Source organism: Triticum dicoccoides, chromosome 1B, assembly GCF_002162155.2.
Source record: "Triticum dicoccoides isolate Atlit2015 ecotype Zavitan chromosome 1B, WEW_v2.0, whole genome shotgun sequence".
NCBI classification, from domain to species: Eukaryota; Viridiplantae; Streptophyta; class Magnoliopsida; order Poales; family Poaceae; genus Triticum; species Triticum dicoccoides.
The window spans coordinates 171,780,368-171,801,386 of NC_041381.1; the positions used below are offsets into that span (position 1 = coordinate 171,780,368).

General features: G+C 48.6%; 1 protein-coding gene across 2 annotated transcripts; it reads left to right on the top strand.

The window, feature by feature from the left end:
• Positions 1–10,229: 10,229 nt before the first annotated feature.
• Positions 10,230–20,806, top strand: LOC119326224. 2 transcript variants are annotated; one of them, XR_005157864.1, is made up of 3 exons: positions 10,230–10,969; positions 12,912–13,352; positions 20,045–20,806. XR_005157864.1 is itself a non-coding variant. In XM_037599918.1 (2 exons), the coding sequence occupies exons 1-2, from the start codon at positions 10,536–10,538 to the stop codon at positions 12,937–12,939; spliced, it is 462 nt and encodes a 153-aa protein (XP_037455815.1). In that variant the 5' UTR covers positions 10,230–10,535; the 3' UTR covers positions 12,940–13,383. The 2 variants fall into 2 exon arrangements, 1 of the variants encoding a protein (XP_037455815.1); XM_037599918.1 differs by lacking the exon at positions 20,045–20,806 and having other exon boundaries at positions 12,912–13,383.
• Positions 20,807–21,019: the final 213 nt, after the last annotated feature.

Genomic DNA, 21,019 nt, shown 5'->3' on the forward strand with positions numbered 1-21,019 from the left:
TGTCAAAAAGACGTCCGTTCGCATAGGAATCAAGCGACTGGGCCGGCCGATTTGGATTGACCTCGCGCGAGAGGTCGGGCGGCAAATGCATAAAAAGAAAAAAGCGAGCCGCCTGGGATTCAAACTGTGGACCTCCACTTTATTCACCCGACAAGCTAGCCACCGCACCGACTAAAGCTTTTATGACATACCTGTGGGGTGAATACAAATGAACTGAAAACCGAAATACATGCATATTTTTTCTACAGTATATATTTTCACGGCAGCCGATTTCAAAGAGTTTATTCATCCCATCATGCCTGGCGTTGTGTCGTGGAATGAAAGAGGGTCTTGAGCAATTGGGTTAGGGAAGTGTGGGTTTTTTCACCCGATGCAACGCACGGGCTCTTTTGCTATCTCTCCCTAATAATAAAGCACGGATTGGGTCTCCGGGTTCACCGTCACAATACGCTTTCTTTCTATGAATTTACGCTTTCAGTTTGAATTTAAAATATATAAGCGAGGTGGTACTAATTCAGGGAATCACGCGAGCACATATTTGACGCAGGGAGCTCCTACTCGGCACATTAAGCGTCGGTTAGCCCTTTTGGCGCTCGCGCGCGCAGCCTAATGGGCCGGCCCAGCAGCTACTTCTAAAAGTAGAAGTGAAAAGGAAAATTAACCATGGAAGATTCGAACCCACATGGTTTTGTTAAACTTGCTTCTCCCCGCACAACAACCACCGCGCCAAAGGCCACTGTGTGTTGTAGGATACGAAAACAACACTATCCAATACTTCGCATATTGTACCCATATAAAGAACTCGCTACCTACTCTACCTACGTGTGTTCAGCTAACCACTAGGGCCGGCCCATTTTTTTTTGAGAGAACATATGATTTTTTTAAAGAAAAATGAAACCTCACAAATTTCAGAAAAAGTTCATGAACATGCATAAAAACATCGCCCTATTCAAGAGAAGCCCAATGATTTTAAAAACAAAGTTCGTCAATTTACAAAAATATTTCACAAAAAATTTAAAAAAGTTCATCAAAAATTTGAAAAAAAAAAGTTCACCAATTTGAAAAAAGTTCATCAACTTAAGAAAGTAGTTCACAAAAAATTAAAAAATGTTCATCAAAAATTTGAAAAAAAGTTCATCAATTTGCAAAAAAAGTTCATCCAATTTGAAAAAAAGTTCATTGAATTTGAAAAAAGTTCAAAGATTTTGAAAAGGGTTCATCGAATTTGAAAAAAGTTCATCGATTTTGAAACAAAATAATCAATTTTTAAAAGTAGTTCACAAAAATTATTAAAAGTTCATAGATTTGAAAAAAAAAGTTCATCAATTTTAGAAAAATCATTGAATTTGAGAATGTTCACGTATTTAAGAAAAAAACGAAGTCAGTGAGGGAAAGAAACCAGGAAGAAGAAGAAACAAAAAATGCAAAAAAGAAAAAAAAAGGAAAAAAGAAAAGAAACGAATAAAGCAAAGCAAGAGTTGAATATTATCAGATTGTATTGTGTCTCGTGGTGGTTATACTATCGAACATCTATCCGGCAGGTCTGTGGTTCGAGTTGCAACGACGGCTCCCTTCTTTTTTGTGGAATAGAGTATGCAGTAACGGGCCGGCCCAGTACGGGGTGCTGCAGGCGCCCGTTTGCAGAATACACGTTAACAGGCGCCTGCAGCGCCAAATAGGATTTGCCTTTGACGCATTCTGCGTCAAAAAGACGTCTGTTCGCATAGGAATCGCGCTACTGGGCCGACCAATTTGGATTGACCTCGCGCAGAGGTCGGGTGACAAATGCATAAAAAGAAAGAGTTGAATATTATCAGATCATATTGTGTGTCGTGGTGGTTATACTATCGAACATCAATCTAACAGGTCTGTGGTTCGAGTCGCAATGACGGCTTCCTTCTTTCTTGCGGAATAGAGTACGCAGTAACGGGCCGGCCCAATACGGGGTGCTGCAGGTGCCCGTTTGCAGAATACACGTTAACGGGCGCCTGTAGCGCCAAATAGGATTTGCTTTTGACGCATTCTGCGTCAAAAAGACGTCCGTTCGCATAGGAATCGAGCGACTGGGCCGGCCCATTTGGATTGACCTCGCGCGAGAGGTCGGGCGACAAATGCATAAAAAGAAAAAAGCGAGCCACCTGGGATTCAAACTGTGGACCTCCACTTTATTCACCCGACAAGCTAGCCACCGCACCAACTAAAGCTTTTGTGACATACCTGTGGGGCGAATACAAATGAACTGAAAACCGAAATACATGCATATTTTTTCTACAATATATATTTTCATGGCAGCCGATTTCAAAGAGTTTATTCATCCCATCATGCCTGGCGTTGTGTCGTGGAATGAGAGGGGGTCTTGAGCAATTGGGTTAGGGAAGTGTGGGTTTTTTTTCACCCGATGCAACGCACGGGCGTTTGTGCTAGTCTCTCCCTAATAATAAAGCACGGATTGGGTCTCCGGGTTCACCGTCGCGGCGTTTTTACACAAAGGTCCCTTTATTTTTTTATTGAACCCGCACTCCCTACTTTAGTGGATCTGGAAAAAACGTTTTGAGGGAAAACAGAGATGAGATGAGCAGGGCGGCTCGGTGGACCAAGGTGGTGCTGGTCGCGCGCGCATGGTAGAGGTGGCCGGAGCCGAGGATGACGCGAGGCGGCTTGGCAGGGGCTGCTCGGCTGCCGGCCATGGCCGCGAAGGTCGGGTCCGCGCACGAAGCCGAGGCGAGGGGGAGAAACAGGGGGCTGAGAAGGGCAACAGAGCTCCACTAGAATGGAAGTCGGGCGCCGGGTCGGTGCGCGAGCATGGGAGGCGCGGCTTCCTCCCGAGGATGATGGCCCCATGGGAGGGGATCGAGGGAGAGAGGGGGATCGGGAGTGGGCGCTGCCGTCTCCTGCGCGTGACTGCGCTCGGGGGAGATGGGGATCGAGCAGATGCTCTCCCGTGACGTTAGGGTTGAGGGGGAGATGGGCCTTGGGTCGGCCCAGCTATGCAGCTCACCTCTATTTGGGCTTGTTCTTCCAGTCCAAGGCCTAAGCGAGGCAACATAACAGTAATTTCGGTTTCCCTCAAAAAAAACCCAGTAATTTCGGTTTATCCAATAAATAGTCCCGTATGGATTTTTACATAAACTAGCAGAATGGAAAATCGCTAACAAAAAAGGAATTAAAGAGGGACTTGCATGTTTGTGGGAGATTATGGTGGGCAATGAGAAAAAGGAAAGACCCAGTAAATGGGTCTGGCATGCGTGGTGAAACGGAATTAAAGAGAGAGACTTGCATGAACGGTTGATGGGGGAAAAGGAAAGATCCATTAAATAAGCAAAAAAAAATCCCTGATATTGCGACATGCATGACGGGGGCTAACAAAAACAGAATTAAATAATGGTGTGAATATACTAAGTAGAACATTTAGTCAAAATATCATATTGTCTTGTTTTTCGCACGTGACTTCTGACCGCTATATTTTTGTATGAGGGTGATTCTTTAGCTAATTTGCACAATATGTTGTATCTACCTATTTTGTGAGTGATGTGCTAGCGCTTTTGTCGCTTTTCTAACATATTCCTGGCAAACTTATTAGCACAACATTTCCTTGTTGTATTGGCAAATCTAGCCCTGATGTTAATTCCGCTTTATACTATATTGTGTAGCGTAGCCTTTCAACATTTGCATTTTATGAGAATATTGTGGACACTTGATTTTTAGTTACATTATTTTAGTTTCTAATATGTTGACATAGAGAGAGAATAAGCCGTAACACGAGTGAGGTGTTGTGTTCAAATGGAGGATGTAGAAATAGAGGATGTAGACATGTGTGTGTGGGTGGAGCAAATGGGCAGGGTTTTGGGTCGTTTTATTGTGTTTTCTCCCGTTACAACACATGGGCACATTTGAGAAGAACTATTGCTCCACGGAGAAGAATGTGCGGCGAATTTTCCTTTGCAAATATTTTTTTGATGATAAGGATTTCTTTTCTCCCGTTGCAATGCACGGGTCCTTTTGCTAGTCTCTCCCTAATAATAAAGCACGGATTGGGTCTCCGGGGTCACCGTCGTGACACTTTTACAGAAAAGTCCCTGCTGTTTTAGTTATCTAACCCGCAGTCCTTTTTTAATCTGACAAAAACGTTTCGATTATATACTAAAAAAACATGGGGCGTGCAGCGACGAAGATGCAAGCAGGAGGTTCCAGGCCGCGCCGGCGTGCAGCGACGAAGATGCAGGCATGGGGGTTCCAGGCCGCGCCGTAGTGGAAGAAGACTAGTGATGTGGCGGCATTCATTCTCTGGCCGGATCACGCCGGATTCCGGCAGGAATGGTTCGAGGGCGACCGGATCCACGCATGGGGAGGCGAGGTAGGCACTTGAGGCGGCGACGCGTCTCGATGCAGAGGAGGGTGGCGTCACGGGACTTGCAGGGTAAGGGGAGGCGTGGATCCAGGCGACGGCGAGCAGGACGACAGGAAGGAGGTGCAGGGGGAGCTCGAGCTCCTGCGGGTGGCCATGGCAGAGAAGATAAAGGGAACGAAGAGAAGGATGGCAGCGGATTATCTCGGGACGACGGCATGGCAGGACTCGCCAGGCTCGTCCTCAACGGGGTAGGGGCGCACCATGGGAGGAGGGGAGCGGCATGGCAGGCGCGGGGTTAGCGACGCTCGCCGTGGACCGCGGCAAAGCATGGCTCCTTCGAGCAGGACGGCGCGGGGAGGGAAAACGGGAGGAGGAGAGGCGGAGCTCGCCGGAGGCATGACATTGGGCGGCGGCGTTTCTGGCAGGAGGCAAGCATGCGAGTGCCGGCGGCGGCCGAACCTCTCTCTCTCTCGTGTGCTTGTCTCTGGTGGTTGGGGACCGAGAGGAGGATGAGGGGGCTCGGAAGAGTGGGGATCGGGATCGGGCGAGGCTATCCCCTGGCGGCTTAGGGTTGACGAGGTGCGGCTGGGCCTTGGGCCAAAAGGATCGGCTGGCGCGCTCTCTCTCTTCCTTCAGTTTTTCATTTTTTTCTATTTCTGAAAAAATCAGAGATTTGGAGAAAGAAAAGGAGGTCTAGGAAAAGAGTTTCGGCATGGGGTTATTTTCTCTGGACTCATAGAAATGATCTTGATCCATAAAATATAAATGGACATGATTGAAAGTTTAACTTCAAACTCTAGGACTAGGTTTTATAAGTGTCCAAAAATATTGAGATTTTTTTGTGGAATTTGGGAAAAAGATAGAAGAAATGTCGCCAAAGTTTGGAAGTCTACCTTGAAGTAGAAAAAGGCATGGGATTTTTTGAAGCCTCGAAAGGAATTTGAAAAGGCAATTAAATAAAATAGAAGGAAGGCTCAAATAATTTTCTGAAAATGTTCATAGTTTTTTGGTTATCCAGGCTTTTTAGTATGTCGTCTAGGTTAGCCAAATATAGGAGAGAGAGAGAGATCTGGGAGTCTGAGAGAGACACATGAGAGAGAAGGGTACATGAAAAGTGAGTGAAACATGAGAGAGATAGAGGCATAAAAAGATACGTAAGAGAGAGGGAGAGATACATATGTGAAAACTTGAGGCGTGCAAGATTTAAACCACAAAAAAGTAGGAAGACTCACGTTCGTATCCGTGGGAAAGAGACCATCACAACCAAGAAAAGCAAAGCAAACGCCCGTGCTCGGTGTGCCTGCAGGACGACCTGATCATATCGCTCAGGTCATGCGGGTTCAATAGGATTGCTGACCCTGTTTACGGAACATACTGTGATGGGTTGGATTCATTCATTGCTTCATTGTTGAATTTTACAAATATTAAAAATGAATGATTCTTGCATGAGTAGTATTCTTATGAGGGTTAAGATGGAGACATATCCCATATAGAGAAAAGTAATCTATTGGTGTGGTGTCGTCGGATCGATGAAGAAAAGGGACATGAACAAGATGTTGGTGTTTATCACAATAACATAAATATTTCAATATTTTTGTTTCCTCTTACAAAGCATGGGCTCTTTTATACGTTAGGAAGATGGATAAATCAGGCGAGTTTTTGAAGTTCAACATCCAATAAAATCATCACAAAAGGTGAACAATATAGTATTCAAAGGGATGAAGAATTCATCTTTAATTTCTTTGTAGAGGAATGAACGAGTCAGTATCTGACCGAACTACTATATTTTTAAAATAGGTGTCATCTCGCAATGGATGATTTGAATATGTGGGGATTTTGAGCCATGCATATTGGGTTAGAGTTTGTGATATCCTCCCGTTGCAACGCACGGGCATTTTTGCTAGTCTCTCCCTAATAATAAAGTACGGATTGGGTCTCCGGGTTCACCGTCACGGCGTTTTTACGCAAAAATCCATGTAGATTTTAACCAACAATTAATATGCGAGGTGGTACTAATCAAAAACCTATTTTTCGTGTCGTTCTCCGATTGTTTCCGTATGGTACACTAGTAAATATGCACGTGCAATGCACGTCTATTTGGACTAATAAGTGTGCACGTGCAACACGCGTCTATTGGGATTAACACATTATACTATATTTAATACAAGACAATTTATTCATAAATTTGAAATTTCCCTATAAAGTACACAATCTCTTATTCCCAACTCATACAAATAATTTGAAATGTCGTTTCTCCTTAATCAACATGTCTCCTGTATTAAAAGACCACCCACTTTCCCCAATGTATAAAACTCAAAATTATTTAGAAGATTCATCATGATTCTCCATATGCACATATTTATGAAAGTATAATCACACATGAAAATGTCACTTAGGCCTTGTACAATGGAAGGTGCTTAGGAGAGGTGCTTAAAGAAATAAATCAGACTTTCCTTAAGCACCGGTGCTTATTTGTACAGGATAGACGCTTAACTAAGCGTCTCTCCTGTAGAAATAGGCACCGGTGCTTAAGAAAAACTCGGTTTATTTTTTTAAGCACCCCTCTAAACACCTCCCATTGTACAAGGCCTTAGGACAAGCTAAGGAACCGTTTCAGTGCCACCAAACTCCAGTCAAGAATTATTATTACAATTGAGTGTCAACCACACAATAGCGGGAAGAGACCTCTATGGTTTGTTGAAAAGAGGAAGCCATTGTCACATAGAGAAGTGTAGAGATGTCTTGACTACATAGAATCAGCTGTGAAACAAGACAAAAAAAATGCTAGTTGGACCATCCGATTCTACTATTACACCACAAGTGTTGTAATGTCTGGAAGCAAGAAAAATGACTTACTTTATTATGAAAATAGAACATGTAAGCCAAATAAAAATTACATTGATAAATTGCATAATTATACTTGTTAATCACAGGACAAAAGCATTAATATGACAACTTGGAACAGTTACTTGAGTACTACACATTTTTTTAAGGGCTCAACATTCTAAAATTTTGACAATATAACAAATATCCTCTCAGTTTGTAGTAATAATGATACGTAGGCTACCACTTGTAAGAATAACAGTGGCAAAAAGGGGCCAACAAATGCCGGTTTAGAAAGAAAAAACTGCAGATATGCTTCCAATTTTAGCAACTCTAGTGGATAAAACATACCTTACCTCCCAAGTCAGGAAAATAGTCAAATGAAAAAATGTACTTCTTATAAGTAGTAGAGATGAAGTCATAAGGATCATGATTCAAGATATTCGGAGAAACATGGTTGGTCTCTCTGTATGATGCGAAGTCGTTGCAGTCAGTAGAAGAGTGACCTGCCCTCCAGGCAGAAGACGAAGGCGGCGACGGCACGTGTGCATGTTCGAAGGAAGCCGCAGCTCCTCTTCGCATGTCTCCCATTGTGGCTCGCGTGGGTGGTGGGCTGGTGACGACAGGCGACTCGCGATCGCGATTCCCTGATAGGAGACGATAGGATGTGCTCGCGATTAGTTTCCTAATAATTAGATGTGTTCGTGATTAGTTATCTAATAGGATGCGTCCGTGATTATTTTCCTAATAATTAGATGTGTTCGTGATTAATTTCCTAATAGGATGCGCTCATGATTATTTTCCTAATAATAGGATGCACCCGTGATTAGTTTCCTAATAATAGGATGCGTTTGTGATTAGTTTCCTAATAATTAGATGTGTCTGTGATTAGTTTCTTAATAGGATGTGTCCGTGATTATAGTTTCCTAATTGACTAGGCGTGGACTTCATATTTTCCTCCATGGTGGAGTACGGTCAGTCAATATAAATTGCTAAGTGCACACAGAGAACAGATTAGGTTAAGGCTAGCCGTTAGATTGACTTTAGTGGGACTAATCATGCGGTGATAATGTATCCGTGTACGTTTTGTGGGGTGTATTTAAAGAAGATCATGTTTGCTCTTTTATAAGTAGTATAGATAAAAATCGTTTCGTTCGTTCATTCCTGGCCTATGTCTATCTCGTACACGGGCCTGCGTTCTAGAAGCGAACGAAAAAACAATTTGCAAGTCGCCTGGGCCAGATCTTGGAGTGGGCCGCGAGCCGTGGAATTAAAAGGCAGGAAAAAAGAATTGCGCGTGGGAGTCGATCGATCTCTCCATCCATCCTTCCGCGTTAAGAAAGCTGCCAACGAACCAAGCTGCTGCCTGATAATAGTCCCACATCGGTCTTTTACATAAAATTCCACTAACTTATATACGTTGAAAATTGCAAGAATAAACAAGTGAGGCATTAACAGATGGGATGCCTTAACAGGTATGCTTGTTGTGGCGCGGTCCAGTACAAAGGCCGGCGAGGCAAGGAGGAGGTCCTCGCCATGGTGGCCAAGGCAGTAGTGGCTGCATGCAGCAGGGGAGAAAGGCGAGGGGGCGGCAGGAGGGAGAGGGACGCTGAAACACGGCTTTGGTTGTGATAGACGGCGTCGCGGCAAAGAGAATCCTCCTACGAGGAGTAGCAGGGAGGATAACGCCTTTGTTGCCGTAACTAAGCTGGATACCATCAGTAGTGCAGGCTCTTTGCCGAAGAGAACCTGTTTGTTTTCTACATTTGATACACGAATTATCTCTGACACTTGACACTGATCAGATACATCCTCTGTTTTCTCAGACTTGTTACATAAATTTTTTGGATTGCAGACACTCGAACATGAAAAGTGTCAACATGAATGAGTCGCTAAAAATGTGATGCTTTTTTTCGGGGTGCAACCCATGGCACATTAAATTGTAGGCTAAAGAGAATCTTCTTTTGAGAAACACAGTAAGAAACGTCAGCACTCACAAACGTACATACACACTCACCTTAGATAGACTGAGCCGACAGGTCTTTAGATTGATGAAGTCACTATAAACGTCTCGCTATCGATGCAAATGACTTCGACCTTTTGTATATCCCACTAAAAATAAATACACCACTCCTCTTTCACCTGATGATAGTGCTAAGCTGAAGAAGATGCCAACGAAGGACATCCCGACGACTTTCTCAACTTCATGCTTCATGGTGCGGACATTATCAATCTTTTTTTTAACTGTAGACACCGTGCATGTGTCTTTTTTAAGATAAAGAGTTTTTCAGTTTGTTCTCGCGTTCAGAATATTCACATTTTTTTATATGTTACGTTTTTTTGAAAAAATGCTCAAAACTCCCAAAAAATGTTCCTTTTCAAAACATTTAAAATTGTTCACAAAATTAACAAATATTAATAATTGTTTAAAAAAATCATGTGTTCAAAAATGTTTGTCTTGAAAACATGTTTTAGTTCTAATAAAAAATCAAAATTTATCAATTGTTCAAATTTAAAAAATAAATAAATAATTTTGTTTTTTCAAAAAGCAAAAAAAAAACTGATTGATAGACTATTTCATGCATCACTACTCTTCCATGAGATGAAAGACATTGAAGTGGCTTTTTCACGTCCTTGCTTCATGCTTCAAAGAGATATCGGTGTAATCTTATTACCGATGTTTATCAGAACTACATATACTTTTTACTTTTGGAATTTTTTTATTTGATTTGGCATTATTCAACAATAAAAAAAGAAAAAAAATTTGACAAATGTCGCGTAATGGCACATAGAGCAGGTTTTACGATTTTTTTCCAGCCCGTTGCAACGCACGGGCATTTGTGCTAGTAATAATAAAGCACGAATTGAGTCTTCGGGTTCACCGTCACAATACACTTTCTTTTCATGTCGTAATACGCTTTTACGATTTGTATAGACAAAATCGTAATATAAACGAGATGGTACTAATTTGGGGTCAAACTCGAACAGGTACGGGCGAGAAAAAAGAAAAGAAAATAAGCAGCTGCCCGCACGATCCAACCTCCCAATCCCACCTCCACTCCAGCACGCCGCCACCTCCTGCCACGCCCCGCACCCGCGCCCCGCGCAGACCGCCTGCAGTTGCCGCGCGCTACCATCGTCTACCCCGCCGGCGCGCCTATCCCTACCCCAAGTGCCCCACACACGCGGTCTTCCAACACCGGCGACCCGCGGCAGCCTTCCACCACGGACGATACTCGACGCTGCGGCGACGGATCCCCCCGCTTCCGCTTGCCTCCCGCAGCGAGATATCAGATCGAGAGAGAGGCAAGGGGTGTGTTGGTGCAGAGGTTGGACCGTCATAGGCAAACAAGCCGCCACTCCGATGGACAGAGCCGACGCGTGCGCTGGACAAAGCCGTCGTACACGCATCTATCTATCTAATCCGGCTGATGCACCTGGCTGTGGGTTAGCTTCTGCTGGGATGGTGACAAAGGACATGGAAAAGAAGCTTGTGGGGTGCGGCCTGATGGACAGGGAACGAGAGGGTGACGGTGGCCTAAAGATGAAGGGACGTTTGTGGCCTGACCACAAGAGCATGGCCACAGTGCAAATTCCTCTATATCTTTCCATGGGGCCATGGCTGTTCCAGAGTATGGCAACTGTGCAAAATCAGTTGTCTCCCTGGTCAAAGCAGATGCTCGGGGTCACGTCCAATGTCGCTGCCGAGTTTGCCGGAGGAAGAAGCGCCGAGTTTGCCAGAGGAACGAAAACATCTGTCGAGCCGTCCAATGTCGCTCGCGGCGGGCTACAACAGAGGTATGTATCCCCTTGAAAGCAGCAAGTAGCAGCCTTATGTGCTATGTGTTCTTTGTATAGATGTGTGGTAGTAACCAAGCAGCAGCATGAACAAAATCGCAACAGCAGGCTGCTGCTCTCCTTCCTGACCTCCCTCTATATGAAATAGCAGTATAGCACAACATCATAATTAGCAATGGCAGAGCAACCTCTGAAAAATAGTTGGGATAATTAAAAAGATTCTAATGCATTTATTTTGGCATATCAGAACATTTAGTGTGTATATCTGAGTTCAGCACCAGCTATCATGGTTACGCATCTTGGTTTGGTACTGATCAAGTAGCATCATGCTGATCCCCTGTTTGAGTTATTGTTTCTGTCCCCTGTCTCTCTGTCTGCTATTCTGCTCTTTCTTCACAGCATGTTGATTCTAAGATTCCTAAATATTTAGAAAGTAGCATATTTTTCTTTATGCGAGAATTTTATTCTTAAGTTTCTGGTAGTATTCACAGTTAGTTTTCTTTGATTTTGTGTGGTTTAAGGGCAGTAAGCATCCTTGGGTGTTCTTTACGTGCTTGTATCTAGGGGCCTCCTGATGGAGTCCTATAATACCACCAGGCCACAACAGTCAAGCAGTGCGTTTTACTGTAGCCTATATAGCTGTCATAGGTAGCTGTAACAGCATGCTTCTCTGTTTCTGCATGCCAAGGCAGCTTGCTGCTGTTAATTTTGTCAGTTTATTTGAATTGATATGAGATAAGTCATTTGCTGAAAAATAATTGGTCATGGTGCTTGTCATGTTCCTGTTCGATCATGCCCTTTGTGAATTCTCATCGTCTTAGTTTGTCATGGTGTTTGTGTTTGACATGGTGTTCGCTATGTTTGTTAGTCTTTTCTTCAGAATTCAAGCCATTTGCTGAACATGTTGCTGCTTGAGCTGGCAGGATGATTGAAATGGCTTAGCTTTATCCAGCATAGTGACGGATAATCTTTAATTTGGAATGCATGAATGAAGCAATAAATTTCTGAATTACAAACAGTGTACAGATTTTCTAAATCCAAACCAAAATCAAGCATATACTGTAGGTTGTTGTATTGTTGATCCAGCAACATGCTCTGTTTTTGCATGCCATGGAAGCTTTGCTGCTGTTAATATGTCAAGTTTATTTGGATTGCTTTTAGATAATTAGGCGCATGAATCATGATAGCTTGTATATACTGCTTTAGAATACTGTCATGGTGTTTTTCATGGTCATGTTTTACTGCATCCACCCTACAATCAATCTAAAAACGTTCTAACCCAGCATCTCGGTCTCCTGTGAACCAATTTTGTAAGCCAGATTGATGGCATGTGTAAACAAAGGCCTACATTTATTCTCCTTTTTCATACTTGTGAAGACCAAATTTAGAAAATTGAACTATCTGTGATTTCAATCGGGTCTGAAGCTTCTGTCTACTATAATTCTGTTCCCTGCTGATTATAATTCTATTCACATAAATACATGAAGTTTGTGGTTCATTTTGTTAACTGCTCTATAATAGATATTACTATTTTTTAAGGTTGGTGTTGACTGATGACAACCAATAAGATCGCCCTGAAGTAGCCCTCTCTCTAGCACATCTGCTACCATGCACCATTGATTCATATAATAGATGACAAATTTGTGATAGGCTCATTACTTTACATGAATGGATCTGGATCTTATGGAATTCTGGATGGGAAAGAGTTACTTATCAGTTTACTTTATCTGATACATTGAAAGTTTTTTTGTTTCTATTTATGGTGAAAGAATTGGGTTCTTCACAATATAGTTGATGTAAAGTTAGTTAAGCCGACATTCCAAATTACTTTACTAGATTAGTCGTATTGCACTTATTTTTTATAGAAGTTGAATATTTACTTTGTTTTTGCTTCTGCTGGTACCTAAAAGTTTATCCAGCTATTTTATTTTCCTTGATGCAGCACAATGACCATCCTCGCAGAAGCATAGGTGGTAGATGGTGAGCTTTTTGGAGGAAGCGGAGGCGGAGATTTCTATTCACCAAAAAGATGGAGCCGCCATCGACAAGCACTGACGAGCAGCTCAGTCTCAGCCCACGCATCGACGGGCTGAGGCCGGCTTCCAATAGAAGTCAAAACAGGGAATGGCTTTTTAAGCTGATGGAGGGATCACTGGACGTGGTGTTCATGTTTGTGTTGGTGTTCATGGTGATTTTGATATCCAAATATTATGACAATATATAGATAGAGGAGATAGCCCTCCGCGTCCTGGTGGCCACTGTATGCTGCAGCGAAGAGCACACTTCAATTGGTGAGCAGGCAGATGAGTGATCTGAGATGTGCTTTGACATTGGGATTTGTAGTTGTCAAGGACGTCATTACCCAGGCCATTCCTATGCTTCGGTGAGTGGTACTTCTCCCACCACACAGATTACACTAATTTGTTTGATTACAATTGAGTGGTATTGTTATGACCGGTTTGGTCTATACAAGGAAGAGGCCCACCGGGCATTAGTATTAGGGGCTTCACCCATAAGTTATCTTAGGCAAGTTATTTTAGGCAAGTTATCTTAGGCTAAAGTTATAAATACTAGTTGTAAGACATCGTTTGAGATCAAGCAATAAAGATATTATCATCTTCTCTTGCCCGGCTCCCTGAGGAGCCGGAACCCTAGCCGACACCAGCCAACCGCCGCCGCCCCTAAACCCTAGCCGCGACGGCGCCTACTCGCCGGCGCGCCCGCTCCAGCCCTCGTCCACCTCCACCTCATCCCTATAACCTACGTAGCCGTGCTGGTAGGAACCCTAGTCCTACCAATTTGGTATCAGGTACCCGGGTTTCGACCATGTCTTCGCCACCTCCAATTCCGCTGCCGCCGCCACCACCGCCGCTGCCCATCAACTCCACCACCGCCGCTGCCGCCAACTCCTCCACCGCCGCCGCTTCCGCGCCGGGCGTCACGGCCTCGCTCTCGGCGGGCGCTACGGCGTCGCTCTCGGCGCCGACCCTCCCGGCGCCCGGCACCGCGCCAGGCCACGGGCGGCCACCGACCCCCGTCCAACATACGCCGCCGCCGTCACCTCCCCCGCAGCCGCAGCAGTTCACACATGAGGCAATGGCCGGCGTCCTCAACGACCTAGTCGCCGCGGTCCAGGGCATCCGCCTCTACCTGGCAAGTCCGTACGGGCCGCCTCCACCACTACATCCCGCCATGGCCGCGGGTCCGCAGGCGCTGCCGTGGTACTCGGTACTGGGGGCCATCACCGGAGGCTACCCGGCGCTCCCTGCCCCGGCGGCCGCACCGCCGCCGTGGCCACAGTGGCCGCCGCCGCTTGCGACGGCAACCGCGCCACTCGCCGCCACCACAGGGCCGCAGTGGCCCACCTGGACCGCGCCATCTCCCGCCGCGCCGTCACTCCCAGCAGCCACGGAGCAGGGTCCTCCACCGCCCCATCCCAGCCCTAACTTGGGCCGGTCGTCGCCGAGCGGGCTTCCGATCCAGGAGGTCCGCTTTCCGTCATCGCCATCACCACTTGCCGACTGGCTTCACGGGCCGCCATCGGCCTACCCGGGGGCCCGTCCGCCGTCCGGTTTCCCGTTGCAACCCGAGGCGCCGGGCGCCACCGGGAACTACGCCGGGCCTTCCACCATGGACCGTGCACCATCATCCGCCCTACGCACCGCCGAGGCAGTGGGCCAGGGCGCGCCGCACCAGCAGCCGCCCCGGTTCGCCAAGATCGACTTCGCCACATACGACGGCTCCGACGACCCGCTTAACTGGCTCAACCAGTGTGACTAGTTCTTCCGCGGACAGCGCACACCTGCGTCGGAGCGTACTTGGCTGGCTTCCTACCATCTCCGCGGGGCCGCCCAGACATGGTACTACGCCCTCGAGCAGGACGAGGGCGGCATGCCCCCATGGGATCGTTTTCGAGAGCTGTGCCTTCTTCGTTTCGGGCCACCGGTCCGCGGGAGCCGCTTGGCCGAGTTGGGCCGCTTGCCGTTCACCTCCACGGTGCAGGACTTCGCCGACCGCTTCCAGGCCCTGGCGTGCCACGCGCCCGGTGTGACGGCCTTACAGCGGGCGGAGCTTTTCATCGGCGGCCTTCCCGACCACATTCGCGTGGATGTCGAGATGAAGGGGCCCCAAGACCTTCAGACGGCCATGTACTATGCCCGGGCGTTCGAGCAGCGCACCCAGGCCTTAACGCGTCCATCCGCGCCACGTGGGGGCCGACAGCTTCCCCGGCCGTCTCCGGCAGCACCGACGTCGTCCACAGCCGCCCCGGCACTCACCCCGGCACCGACGCGGCCATTTAGGCGCCTCACTCAGGCGGAACAGCTGGAACGCCGGCGCCTGGGCTTGTGTTTCAACTGTGATGCGCCCTATGCACCGGGCCATGTCTGTCCCCGCCTCTTCTACCTGGAGACGACAGACGAGACTAAGGAGGAGACACTGGAGGATGGCCTCGGCGCTCCAGCCCTTGCGGAGCCCGCAGCGGCACCCTAGCCCGCCCCGGCCACCGCCCTCATGGTGTCCCTACACGCGCTGGCCGGCATCCGTGATGAACGGACAATGCTCTTACCGGTCATGATCCATGGCGAGCGCTTGGTGGCCCTAGTGGATACAGGGTCCACGCATAACTTCCTGCCGGAGACCACCATGCGGCGCCTTGCATTACAGCCAACCGGAGGTGAGCAGTTGCGAGTCATAGTCGCTAATGGCGACCGTCTCCGCTGCCACGGGCTCGCCCGCGACGTGCCCATCACTATCGGCGACGAGCACTTCACCATCACCTGCGCCGGCATCGACTTGGGCTGCTTCGACTTCATCCTCGGCGTCGACTTCCTGCGCACTCTTGGTCCTATTCTATGGGATTTCGACGCGCTGACGATGACCTTATGGCGGTTGGGCCGCCGCATTCGGTGGGACGGCATTGGGGGTGCCGCCCCAACCACTCCACTCCAGCTGGCCGCGACCACCGCCACGGCCGAGCACCCACTATTGGAGAGCCTCCTCTAGCAGCACGCGGACATCTTCACCGAGCCACAGGGGCTGCCGCCCGCCCGCACGTACGATCACCGTATACATCTTCTGCCAGGCTCCGCGCCGGTTGCGGTACGGCCTTACCGCTACCCACAGTTGCAGAAGGATGAGTTGGAGCGGCAGTGTGCGCTCATGCTCGCGGCAGGCATCATCCGGCTCTCCACTTCGCCATTTACCGCGCCGGTGCTTCTCGTCCGCAAGTCAGACGGCACATGGCGTTTCTGCATCGACTACCGTGCCCTTAATGCTGTCACACTTAAGGACAAGTTCCCTATTCCGATGGTCGACGAGCTCCTCGATGAGCTCCACGGGGCACGCTTCTTCACCAAACTTGACCTCCGGTCGGGGTACCACCAGGTGCGCAGGCACCCGGATGACATCGCCAAGACGGCGTTTCGGACTCATCACGGCCACTTCGAGTTCTTGGTGATGCCCTTTGGCCTCACCAACGCCCCGGCGACCTTCCAGGCTTTGATGAACGACGTCCTCAGGCCCTACTTACGCCGGTTTGTGCTCGTTTTCTTTGATGATATTCTAATCTACAGTGCGTCTTGGGCCGAGCACCTCCAGCACGTCGCCATCGTCTTCAACGAGCTTCGAGCGCACCACCTCCACCTTAAGCGCTCGAAGTGCTTGTTCGGGACGCCTTCGGTGGCCTACTTGGGCCACGTCATCTCGGCCGACGGGGTGGCTATGGACGCCGACAAGGTGGCAGCCGTCTCCGCATGGCCGACGCCTCACTCGCCGCGGGCTCTCGGCGGGTTCCTCGGCCTCGCCGGCTACTACCGGAAATTTATCCGGGAGTTCGGGCTTATTGTGGCGCCCCTCACGCGGTTGCTTCGCCGCGACGCTTTCGCCTGGGACGACGAGGCGACGACGGCGTTCGAGGCCCTCGAGGGGGCCCTCATGACGGGCCCCGTCCTCCAGATGCCCGACTTCGACTGCCCGTTTGTGGTGGACTGTGACGCCTCGGGCGCCGGGTTTGGCGCCGTGCTTCATCAGGGCGATGGGCCCCTCGCCTTCTTCAGCCGGCCTTTCGCTCCGCGTCATCTTAAGCTGGCAGCATATGAGCGGGAGCTCATTGGCCTTGTACAGGCCGTTCATCACTGGCGGCCGTACTTGTGGGGACGGTCCTTCCAGATTCGCACCGACCACTACAGCCTGAAGTTTTTGCCGGACCAACGGCTGTCGACCGTGCCGCAGCACCAGTGGATCAGCAAGCTCTTCGGCTTCGACTTCTCCGTCGAGTATCGGCCGGGCCGCCTTAACACCGTGGCCGACGCGCTGTCCCGTCGCGACTCCGACCTTGCTTCCTCCGCCGACGAGTCCGCCGGGGCGGCCCTGTGCATCCGCTCCGGGCCGACGTTCGGCCTCTTCGCCGACATTCGCCGCGCCACTGCGACGGCCGACGACGCCGTCCGTCTTCAGCAGCAGCTCACGGCCGGCGACCTGGAGGAACCTTGGCGCTTCTCTGACGGACTGCTCCTCCATGGGCGCTGGGTCTTTGTTCCGGCGCAGGATGATCTCCGTCACCAGGTGTTACAGCTCGCCCACTCGGCGGGTCATGAGGGTATGCAGAAAACCCTCCATCGTCTTCGCGCCGACTTCTACATCCCTGGCAATCACGCCCTGGTCCGCGATTGGGTTCGGTCTTGTCAGACATGCCAGCGCAACAAGACAGAGACTCTCAGGCCGGCCGGGTTACTCCAGCCCTTGGAGGTGCCATCTCAGGTCTGGGCGGATATATCCATGGACTTCATTGAGGGCCTTCCCAAGGTGGGCGGCAAGTCGGTCATCCTCACGGTGGTCGACCGCTTCTCCAAGTACGCCCACTTCATAGCGCTTGGCCATCCATACACGGCGGCGTCCGTGGCCCGGGCCTTCTTCGACGGCATCGTCCATCTACACGGGTTCCCTGCTTCGATCGTCAGTGATCGAGACCCCGTGTTCACGGGTCATGTCTGGCGCGACCTCTTCAGGATGGCGGGTGTCCAGCTCCGCCTGAGTACGGCGTTCCATCCTCAGACGGACGGTCAGTCCGAGGTGGTTAACAAGGTCATTGCCATGTATTTGCGTTGTGTGACAGGTGATCGGCCTCGCGCTTGGGTGGACTGGCTCTCTTGGGCGGAGTACTGCTACAACACCTCTTATCACTCCGCCCTGCGCGCTACGCCATTTGGGGTGGTCTATGGTTGACCACCCCCGCCTATACTTCCGGTGGATCCGGAGACAGCTCGGACGGAGGTTGCGGGTGACCTCATCCGCACTCGTGACGAGATGCTTGTTGAGGTTCGCCAGCGTCTCCTTCAGGCCAAGCAGCTGGCCAAGCACTACTACGACGATCATCATCGCGAGGCGGAGTTCGCGGTGGGTGATTCGGTGTGGCTGCGTCTTCTCCATCGCTCTACGCAGTCCCTCGACCCGCGCGCGAAGCGCAAGCTCGGCCCTCGCTACGCCGGGCCCTTCCCTATCTTGGAGCGCATTGGGAAGGTGGCCTATCGTCTTCAGCTTCCAGCCCGCGCTCGCATCCACGATGTTTTCCATGTGGGGCTGCTCAAGCCTTTCCGTGGCAAGCCACCGGCAGCTCCACCGGTGCTTCCTCCCATCGCCAATGGTCGCATTCTTCCAGAGCCGGCAAAGGTATTGCAGGCGCAGCTCCGTCGTGGCGTCTGGTTCATCCTCGTTCAGTGTGGGCAGGCCTTCCGGAGGAGGAGGCTACTTGGGAGCAGCGTGAAGAATTCCGCCAACACTATCCAGACTTTCAGCTCGAGGACGAGCTGTTTGCGCAGGCGGGGAGAGATGTTATGACCGGTTTGGTCTATACAAGGAAGAGGCCCACCGGGCATTAGTATTAGGGGCTTCACCCACAAGTTATCTTAGGCAAGTTATTTTAGGCAAGTTATCTTAGGCTAAAGTTATAAATACTAGTTGCAAGACATCGTTTGAGGTCAAGCAATAAAGATATTATCATCTTCTCTTGCCCGGCTCCCTGAGGAGCCGGAACCCTAGCCGACACCAGCCAACCGCCGCCGCCCCTAAACCCTAGCCGCGACGGCGCCTACTCGCCGGCGCGCCCGCTCCAGCCCTCGTCCACCTCCACCTCATCCCTATAACCTACGTAGCCGTGCTGGTAGGAACCCTAGTCCTACCAGGTATGACCTAATTAATCTGTACACGTAGACACACAACCAAGGTATGAAAAACCTGCTCCAGAGATCTTCAAAATAGTACAATATTAGGTATTGTAGAGTACAATCTGTTTAAGCTAATTTTACATTTGAGGTGTAATAGATATACATGCCTGAATCTGGATACACTCTGGTGCTGATGGTAATACTTTCAGCCACTCGCAAACAATATGCTTTAGCATACAAGGCAGAGTTCAATGCTATTGGACTCGGGTGCTGGTATACGATTTCTTGCATCTATTTATATTTTCTTCGAACAAAACAAATTTATGTTTCCAGCAAAAAAGTTGGCCGGCTCCAGCAATAAAAAGAACTGTTCCAGCAAAAGTAGACCGTCGGCGCAGTCACAGGTACTATATGGTTCCACTGTACATCTCTGTAGTTATTTGGTTGGTTGAAGGTGTGCATTCGTGGTTGGCTGTGATAATACAAATAGTAGACATGTTATACCAAGTAGCAGAACTTCACGGAGATTTGCTGAAGGAGTTGCATCATCCTTGATCAAATATTATTTTTATTATTCCTTCTTGGTTTTAGACAATAACATTAGAGAATCTAAATCCTTTTACCCCGTATCAGTACATGTAACAAAGCAACTCTTGGTGCAACTAGCTGCAGCAAGGACCAACTTGACTTGATGGTATTTTTTGATCTGTTCACCTACCCTCCATTGCTCAATTTTCTTGGGAAAAACACCCGCACGACGAAGCCATCTCCATGTCGCATACCTATTGCCACAACCAACTAAGCTAGCCCAGTGTTTTGTGTGGAAAAGATGGTTGTTCCTTCTATTAAATAGTCCCACATCGCCCCCTTACACCCAATCCTCTCAATTTATATATGCCTTCGAATTTCCTAGGTGTTAACAAGCAGTCTTCGGAATCATCAATAAGCCAACAGTGAGAAATTAGTTTCAGAAATTGAATTCCCTTAATAGGGAAACAAATAGGGCACAATCAGATGAAGCATCAAGGCAATGGATTGAACAATCAGATGAAGCATCCAGCTCGTGGAGAAGCAAGGTCTGCAGGAAGACCAATCGGACTGAGGCAAGATAGTACAATTGATGGCAATGGACGGATGAGGGCAAGATGGTCTTCGCGAAAAAGCTTGGCCGCTTGCTCGCCGGCTTGGAGGCAGCTAAGCCCTGGGTCTGGCAAGGCAATTGCTTGCTTACTAGTGGAGAAGGCTTCTTCGGGTAAAATCAAGAAGGTGAAGAAGGCTCTCAGGAGCATAGGTAAGAAGAGTGGCGCCATTGGTAAAGCGTCCGTCGCTGATTAATGAATGATACTCAGTCTCTTCGACCATCATCTCTGATTGGCTCATCTTGGTGGGTTTGCTAGTGTTTGTTGTCTACAGCTTTGGATTCGTTGGGGTTTTCTTTGCGATGCAGAAGTGCGAGCGATTGTGGTTGTTGCTCGTTTTATATTTTTGTCAGGTTGACCGTGGGGTCATGGAGTTTCTTTCTTTGTGAGTAGTCCGCATGTGGTCTATATGTAACGGTTTTCGCCCGGTTTTCCGTTAATTAACTGGGCAATTCTCTTCCTCTTAATTAATCGATGAGGCAAATCTTTTGCCTCCGTTTAAAAAAAAAATGAATTCTGCGTTGGCTATCCCCTCTTGGTGCTTTCAGCTACTGCATGTTCCATTACGGAGAAGTGGTACTTAGTTGATCTTAGGAGCCAGACTCCGCTTTCCTTGCAGGGAGAATTTTAAATGGTGCTATTACTCTCCAACAATTCTTTTATATACACTACAAAATCTGTAGGAACCTTATTTTTCCCTGAGATACTGTAATTGAGGAACCGAGTGCCGCGAGGAACACTGTATTTTG